The sequence below is a fragment of the Octopus sinensis genome, linkage group LG9, assembly GCF_006345805.1.
Source record: "Octopus sinensis linkage group LG9, ASM634580v1, whole genome shotgun sequence".
Classification (NCBI taxonomy): domain Eukaryota; kingdom Metazoa; phylum Mollusca; class Cephalopoda; order Octopoda; family Octopodidae; genus Octopus; species Octopus sinensis.
Window position 1 is genome coordinate 49472885 of NC_043005.1, and position 9717 is coordinate 49482601.

Here is a 9717-nt window from a genome sequence, read left to right on the forward strand (position 1 = left end):
TCATAACAACTTTGTACAAGACTTCACAGTCCCCTTGCTCTGCTGTTTTCAACTGTAACAGGGAGAACAGGAAATAAAAATTTTTAATGAAAAAAAATTGCACATATGTAAATAAGTGTGAATATTTCACGGAATTGCACATATGCACATGCATTAAGTGATAGGTGATATTAAAAAATTAGTTCAACTAGAAAAAATACACTTTTCATTATTCACTCACCACCACCAAGTCCACCACCACCACCATCATCATCTCTCTCTCTCCCTCTCTCTCATCATCATCTCTTTCTCTCCCACCCCCCTCTGCTTTTCTTTAACCTCTCCATCAGAACATCACCCCTATGCTAAAATTATATTTTTAACTCTCCTCCTTCAACTTTTTTAACCATGTAACAAAAATTACATTCCGTCTACTTCATATCATGGACGCTTCTCTCCCTGTCTTTTATTCTCTCCTTCTTTTTCTTTTTCCCTCTTTCTGTCTCACTGTTTGCTTTATCCTCTTTTTCTCTCTCCTTTTTCTCTTTCCCTCTTGTACTCTCTTTCCCTTCAACTAATCACATGAAAGTAATACAGTTATGTTTCCTCTCCGTCTTCTTCTCTTTCCATCTTTTTCTCTCTCCGACTTTTTCTCTCTCCATCTTTTTTTTATGTCCTCTTGTTTTCTTTATTCCTCTTCTTCTCTAATCATGCGAAAGTGTTACCATTGGGCTAAGTAACAGAATGACAAGTAGAATTGTTATAAGATTAATTAGCATAAATAAGTGCAAATTTGTTTTTGACTCCAATTAACAACACATTTTCTTCTGTTTTTCTCGAGTGCTAGTTACTTAAGAGTTCCAGAAGGATTTTGCTGTAATGATAAATAAAAATATTCTGTTTTGTACAGGAAATCTATGGTGAACTGCAAAGCATAAAGACATATACTAAATCAGAAGCAAAGGTTGCATTTGTGAACATTACAAAAGGCTTTCGAACTTATGGTTCAGTATTTTTTGAAATTCAGGTAAGAGATAAAAATAAACAATGGCCTACAAAAACCACTATATTTTCATTGCATGAGAAACAGAAATTCATTATACTTATGACAAAGAAAAAAAAAAATGTTTGTACGCTTTTCAACTTTGCTACTCTACTGCAAGTATTCAATATCAATAATGCCCATCTAAATTTTGCTATATTATAGGGCGATTATAAAAGTTTTCCACAGAATCTGTAATTAATGACATAATCAATAATATATATATAGATTATTTTTTTCTTAAATCAAAGATATCAAATACACTACCTGTCCTACTATATATGTTGAACCTGTCATTGTGATTGTATAAAATATTTTTTGAAGTCATTTTATAATAGAGATAGGATAATAATTACTTTCTCTAAACTGTTTTTATCATTTCTCTATCATAGATGCCTGAAAACCCAAATTCTTTACAACTTGCTGTCAATCGAAATGGGGTTTTAATCGTGGATCCAGCAACAAAGGTAATTTTTGTAAATGTAATAAGATAATAAATTTCTGTAAAGATGTTTTGGGATTCTATAAGAATTATCTAGAACTTACAAAGGTAGCCATTAGATTATTGTAGAAACATTACTCGATTTTCAGAGACTTCAGGCCTACACCTTTTATTCTTTTATTTGCTTCAGTCATTTGATTTTTAAGTCTGGTATTTATCTTAGTAACCTAAGATAAGCAGCAGAGCATCACACCATACTTAGTATCATACTGTTAACTCATGTGACATTACCATGTAGAGACTATTTCATTGATTTATCATTACTGAGATGCCCATATAAGGAATAAAAAGATAATTGTTCTGCTATGTGATAAAAATTGTGTATGAAAATGATTACAGTGACTATAGTGTCCTTTGGAAAATTGGGGGCTTTAGTGGGGTTACAATGAATGTTGCATAAAATCCTTTTGATATCTAACTGCTTGGGATACTTCTGGTTCTAGGATATAAATTGCCTCATGTTTCATATTTAAATTAAAATATTTCATCCTTATTATATTTAAAAACATTTTGTTAAGTTTTACTGTGTGCCAAACACTTGCTTAATGATTCTTTCTACAATAGGTACAAGGCCTGAAATTTTGTGGGAAGGGGCTAGTCCATTGCATCAACCCCAGTGCTTAACTGGTACTTATTTTATTGACTCTGAAAGGATAAAAGACAAAGTTGACTTTCACAGAATTTGAACTCAGAACATAAAGAATCAGAAGAAATGTTACTCAATATTTTGTTCAACATGCCAACAATTCTGACAGTTCAATGCTTTACACTTGCTTAATAAGGATTGTTAAAGTAAGACAAAGCTAGAAAATTTGGATGAGTACTCGACTAATGCTTAATTTCATTGACACTGGGAGAATGAAACACTGCATCACCCAGTCCAGGAACCAAAACCACAATATTCTTTTCTACTCTAGGCACAAGGCCTGAAATTTTGGGGGAAGGGGCCAGTCGATTAGATTGACCCCAGTATGCAAGTGGTACTTAATTTATCGACCCCCAAAAGGATGAAAGGCAAAGTCGACCTCGGCAAAATTTGAACTCAGAATGTAAAGACAATTTTGCTTTTCAACCTTTCAGGATCTATAAAACAAGTAACAGTTTAGCATTGGAATCAATATAACAGACTCACACTCTCTCCCCAAACTGCTGGCCTTGTGCCAAAATTTGAAACCAATCTAAGTACAAACAATTTTGATGGGAGGGCATTAGTTCAGGGGTTTTCAACCATTTTTTATCTATGGAACCCTTTGATTTCTGTATTATTTTGGTGGACCCCCATAGCCATTCAATGTTTAAAACTAGTCTTATAGAAACTTTTTTCAAAATTCCTATTCTGTTTTTCCCAAATTAACTAGTGTAGGTTGAACTAGGTAAAATGTTAGAGAAAGAAACCTAACTATTTCTTGCAATATACACCAATATGTATACCTAAAACACTTTTTTCAGGGGCCCTTATAATACTACTATGGGTCTCCAATTTACTATTTTGTTACATGGACTCCCAAAAATCTTATATAGGCGCCCAAGGGCCATATGGACCCTTGTTGAAAACCACTGCATTAGTTGATACTAACAACCCCAGTACTGGACTTATACTTTGTTTTATCAACCTCATGTTGATGAAAGATACAGTTGGCCCCAATGTAATTTGAACTAAGAACACAAAAACCTAGAATAAACACAATCATCAACATTATCATTTTAACATCTACTTTTCCATGCTTGCATTGGTAGGCAGAATTTGATGAGACTGATGTGTCTAAGGCCAGATGCCCTTTCTGTTGCTAACTCTCACTGGTTTCGAAGTAGGTTAATTTTTCCCATTACCAGACATGTTTCCATGAAAGATTGGAAACAAAGGACATCACTTGCATGAAGGGGATACTCAATTACAACTATAATGTGATGTCAAATCAAGTGTGTGTGTTACTGTAACACACGCACACACACATACATGCAGACACACACACACAGACAACACACACACACACACACACACACACACACACACACACACACACACACACCCATAAAAATATATGTGGAAAGACTCCTTTCGGTTTTCTTTCTGCCAAATCTACTTACAAGACTTTGGTCAGCCAAGAGCTAGAGTAGAAACACTTGCCCAAGGTGCCACACTGTGGGACTAAACCTGAAGCCATGTGGTTAGAAAACAAACTTCTCACTATAGTCATACCTGCACCTATCATGGTTGTTATTTTCTAAAGTCCTAGAGTGTAAGTATTTCTGATTTCACTAACATTCTACATAATATAAAACTAATTCACTATTTGTTTGTTTGTTTTTCCAGCAAGTTTTTCACTCCATGAATTTTCAACAAATAAGAAACTGGATTCATGAATGTGGTAAATTCAACCTCATTGTTGATAACGAGCACACTGGTTCAGAGAGAATTTTCTTTCAAATCGAGAGAGTAAGTAGATCCTTCTAATATTATATCACTAGCAATGCACCCTGGCGTTGCCTGAGTGTTATGACCTGCAGCTACATTGTATTATATATATATATATGTATTCAATTTTTGGGTTCAAGTGGAATGTACGCACCACACACAATGCACTCTAGCATTGCCCAGGTCATTGATAACAATAACACCATGACCGACTCATATTGAGTACATATTTCTGATATGGAAAGATTGATTTGAAATTGTACCAATCAGTGAACACAGAGTACATCCTGATTAATGAAGGGATATGCACTGTAGGCAGAATCATGTGTATGTGGCCTTAACTTGCCCTTGCATAGATGCGTGGTGTTGTTGTTGCCTTCACTGAAGTTATCAGGTCAGACATTTGTTTTACATGGCACCACCTGCATTATAGTACATGCTCAGCCACTGAAAAATAGGGAGATTGTAGCAAAATCTTTATGAACTTTGCAGCTTATGGAATGAATAATAGGCATGGATATATACTAATAACAATAAGCAACTTTCCATAAATTGGTTTAAGTAAAGAGAAAAATGTTAACTGTAAAAAAGCACAAAAGGTTTCAGTCATTGCTTCATGTCTTTACCACACTTGAACAAATACAGGCTCTTATTGTGTTTGAGCTTTGGGGAAATTTTAATGAATTTAAACCTGAGAATGCTTATTTGGCATTCCTGAGCCATTTGCTACCAAGAAAATCCACAGGGACAAATTGATTTTGGCAGTAATGCCAGAAGTGATTACAATTATGCCAGAAATAGGTTCATTAGTCAATTTTCTGTTGAAAAATAGGGCTTTGTGCAAAGAAATGATATCACAATACTTCAAAGACATTGTTTAATCATGGAATACTGAAGATGTTCACATTGGCAGTTTAGTTGTGGCACAAATGCCATTATTGATAGAAAATGTGCCAATAATTGTTCCAAAAAAGCATGTTTTTGGGTCATTTTTCCATTAACAAATAGGGTTTTGTGCATCACAAGTGCACTCATAACATCTTTGTACATTGCTACATTTTTTTACACTGAAAACATTAAAATTGGCAACATAGATTAGAAGAAAATCCAAATATTGCCTGAAAATAACCTCATAATTGTGCAATCCAACCTCATTTTGGAGGTTATTTTCGTAGTCAAAAAGAGTTATGCAAAAAACATTCTTCATTTGGTAGCTGAAAGATTACCAAATCTTTTGATACCTCATACATCAAAATTGGCATCTCAGTTTTCGAATCCATAAGGAACACACAGACACATGCACACACAAGCTCTGTTTTATATATATATAACTTAATTGGCTCAGTCTGTCTCTGTGTGTGTGAGGGAAATGGCTTAGGGAGAGGAAAAGGTGAGTGAGTATGTGTTTAATAGTAAATGATGAAGTAAGTATTTTTTATGTTATGATGAAGTAAAAGATACAAAAAAGGAATAGGCATAGGTGTGTGTTAAGAAGTTTGCTTCCCAATTACATGGTTCCAGGCTCAATCCAATTGTGTGGCACCTTGGGCAAGTGTCTTGTACTTATAGCCTCATGCTGATCAAAGTCTTATATATATATATATATATATATATATATTTTAATTAAATAAAAATCTGATTGGGCAAGTGTCTTCTGCTATAGCTCCAGGCTGACATACATACATACATACATACATACATACATACATACGTACGTACGTACGTACATACGTACGTATGTATGTATGTGTATATATGTATGTATGTATGTATGTATGTATGTATGTATGTATGTATGTATGTATGTATGTATGTATGTACGTCTCTTCTATTTTTTAATTATTATAAATCTTCCACTGAGGAAGAAGCCGGTTTCCAACAAAGATACAAGGCTCCATCTTTGGGATGTTGTTAACACAGATAAATTCACATTTGGAACTTAAGAAATGTCTTGCAAATTCTTACTGTTCCACTCACAGATTGGACTTGTATGAATCAACCAGTCAATTTCTCTTTCTGAAAATCCCTATTTATCCAGGTTCTCCTTTAAGCATTTACTAACAAAACCTAGTGCTCCAATTATTATTGGTATGAATGTGAATTAATAGTCTGGATTTAGAAGCTGGAGGTTTTGAAGCAGTTGTCCATAGATGTCTTTTTTTCTTTGGTTTTCAAAGAGATATTTATATCTGCATGCATGCATGCATGCATGCATGCATGTATGTATGTATGTATGTATGTATGTATGTATGTATGTATGTATGTATGTATGTATGTATGTATGTATGTATGTATGTATGTATGTATGTATGTATGTATGTATGTATGTATGTATGTATGTATGTATGTATGTATGTATGTATGTGTGTGCCAGGTTTCATACTGTTTCCATCTACCAAATTGACTCACAAGGCACTAGTCAGCCTGGAGTTACAGCAGATAACATTTCTCCAATCAAATTTAAATTTAATTATACCTGAAACATTTGGAAACTTATTTTAGCTACTGTCAATATTCTTTCAATCTTTAAACACTGGTCTAAAATCAAAAGAATCCAAAATTTAATTTTAATTTTAACATTGCTTTTTCTTTTCTAGTTTCAGGGTGAACTCTTGGATGACCTGATTATGGCAAACGTAGAGTTTTCTCTCAATTCCAAGTTTAAGAATTTCCAAGTATTTGCAGGTGCTAAGAGAGGAGAAACAATTTGCTAACAATCATTTACTACATCATATTTTGCATATTTTGTATTCTATATCAAACATCTAAAACCACAAAAAAAGAAAAAAAAAAGAAAAATCCATTAAAAGTATACTACTAATTATTGACCGTGCTATCAATATTGCATATCCATATCTAAAGAACTTCAATTTGTTCACTGTATTAGATCATATATAATATTGAAGATACAACACATTTTTAATTCAAAGTTATGTCTACTTGCTCTCTCTCTCTCTCCCACACACATACACATACACACAGACTCACTCACTCACACACACACACTCGCTCACTCATTCATACACACACACACAGAGTTTTACACAAAAGGATTTTCAACTATTTATTTTTTCTTTTGCAATTAATATCATATGATTTACCAGTCAATAATAATATGATTTGTCAGCCAAATAGTCCTACAAATTATTGCACTGGGTTGAGATTTTAATTTTTTAAGGGAAAGAACATGGAGGGCATGAAAACCGCTTGCAGCGCATCTATCAAATCTTGCTTTGGGCTTGAAATCATCAGCATGCACTAACACACACACACACACACACCTGACAAATGATTGCACATGTAAAGCAGTTTCGACATGCAGTTTACATGACTATTAGTGTTGTAAATGAAGATACATTAACGACATCAAATGTAAAAACAACCATGACTGTTTAAATAGCAAATTTTCTGCTACAAAACAAATACACATGTGGCAATGCAGAGTAGCAAATTTATATATAAATGCAATACAAATATACAAAAATATATCTATGCACTACACTATTAATTGGCTGCAATCATTAAATGAGTTGTCAGTCAATTAGGAATGGCAATTTTAAAATGTTGCTTAATCATCTTGTCCTGGGCTTAAATCTTGGAAACACATTGCAGTGGTATTTATGGTGTCAGAACTTTGCTAGATCGTATTGGGAATAATTGGTATTATTTCAACTAAATACTTTTATTATTATTATTATTTAAAAAGATCTATAAGCTATGTTGCAAACAGTATACCCGAAAAGCAACATGCATTTTGTGTACGGGTCAAAAAGGCTTAGGTCAAGATACTATAAACACTAAAGGGATATAACTCATCTACTGCTGTGACATATGTGGTACAAGCAGCAATAACATATTTGGTTCTTATTTAATTCAAGTGTTGCTGAATTTATGATACTGTGGGAAGTTGTGGAAATTTTAAAATTAAAAAAAAATTTTTTTACAGTAAATTGAAAGTATGCATTGTTTAATTTTGTTAATACAAAATCATATGCTATGATAGTCTGGTATTTTCTTCTCATCAAGGTATAAATAAAAGTATATTGTATTCTGGGTTAATTGAAGAACTTTGTTTAATTTCAATTCTTATTTTGACAATTGTTTTCTAGAAGTGGACTATGCTTGCTTTTCATTTTCTTTTTTACTTTTAGCTGTCATAAACATACAAACACGAGTTGATGAGGGAGCCTCTGTGTAGTTACTTGATATAATAAAAATAATAATAATGAAATTATTGTATACAGTGCTCAGGTGCACCACAACTTGTCAGAAAGTGCATATAAAGTACATGCAGTAATGTAGAAATGTCTGGAAAGCGAACAATGTATGAGTCAGATACATGCTTGTGTGTGTATGGAGGGGAGAAAATCAAGTGTAGTGTTGGCGAATCTCAGGAAGCATGGAAGTTTTGAAGGATGCAGTGCTCCGACAACTAACAACCGATGCCGGCAGTTTGTTCCATGCTTCAGCAACTCTCAGCGTGAAAAAATGTTTCCTGAAGTTATGGGAGCTGTGCTGTTTTCTTACTTTGTAAATATGTCCACGGGTGTTAGATGGGTGGAGTTATATGTTAGAAACCACAAGCAACTCTACCTATCACACAATATCTTCTTGTTATATTGTGTTTGAATAAAAGCTGGGAATATCAAGGCTAGATTACTCTAGACAAGTTTGTTTATCAGGGCTAATTTAAAGCTAAGTAGTAACTTGTAAACATTCACATGCTTTTTTTATGGTTGTCCATTGAATGCAACATACATGCATGCAGATGTCAATGGTGTTATCTCTATAAATAACCTGTATGCTTCTGTGGATGTCAGACAGCCTGTACTTCTCTTTTGTCAAGAATTCAGTGATGGCACATTGTTTCTGCATGCAACCAATATTTGCCTCAAATAAGTCAGTGAGCTGGTAGAATCATTAGCACATTGGACAAAAATGTTTAGCAGCATTTTGTCCATCTTTACTTGCTGAGTTCAAACTCCACTGAGAGTGACTTTACCTTTCATCCTTTTGAGACCAATAAGATAAGTACCAGCTGAATACTGGAGACTGATGTAATTGACTTATTCCCTCCCCGCAATTGTAGGCTTTGTGCCAAAATTTGAAATCAATATTTGCCTCAAATGAAGCTGAACAGGAAGAAGTGTGTGCACACAGGGATTCATATGTATCAATTATTTGAATATATGTGCATGCAAGTTACAGTTGGCAATATCTTAAACTTTTTTTTTTAACTAACTCTGTAAGGTTAAATGGAACAGACTTACTGAAAAAAAAAAAGCTATGTCTGTACAAATAAGCAAAGTGGAAAAGAGAAAATTATCAACGCTCAAATAAAAAAAAAACAAACTATTTTCAAGATGAGAGAAATTAAGAAAAGGGGAAAAGATAAACTGTTTTAGCAAGTCATTGAAGATAGTGGATGATGGAAGTTTGATGGAGAATGATTTAAAAAAAGTTAACCATATGCTAACAAAAAAAAAAAAGAAAACAGAAAAATAAGTAGCAACAGCAGAAATAGGTAAGTGTTAGTCAGTGTGTTATCTGAGCATACCATTATGTACATGGTAGAATGGTGTGAGAATATACAGGGTGCAATGGATAAATTGTTGCCATTTTATATTTTTAACTTTGGGCATGCACATTGTTTCTTTTTGATTTTGTCAACTACACAGTATAGTTGGGTTAGTTGGGCACTGTTTGAGAGAAAAACTGCACCATGACACAATTTACTCTTCCAGAAATTTGGAAATGACATGCTATAATGCTTGGCAT

At 33.7% G+C, this 9717-nt stretch overlaps 1 protein-coding gene across 2 annotated transcripts in view; it reads left to right on the forward strand.

Annotated features, from left to right (window-relative positions):
- Positions 1 to 8003, forward strand: part of LOC115215798 (myosin-VIIa) — a 101917-nt gene extending 93914 nt beyond the window's left edge. For both annotated transcript variants that reach the window (XM_036505950.1, XM_029785100.2), the window contains 4 exons: positions 890 to 1006; positions 1414 to 1488; positions 3838 to 3960; positions 6537 to 8003. In XM_036505950.1, coding sequence (XP_036361843.1) covers positions 890 to 1006; positions 1414 to 1488; positions 3838 to 3960; positions 6537 to 6653 — 432 coding nt within the window. In that variant the 3' untranslated portion in view covers positions 6654 to 8003. The remainder of the gene's footprint in view (positions 1 to 889; positions 1007 to 1413; positions 1489 to 3837; positions 3961 to 6536) is intronic.
- The last annotated feature ends 1714 nt before the right edge of the window (positions 8004 to 9717 follow it).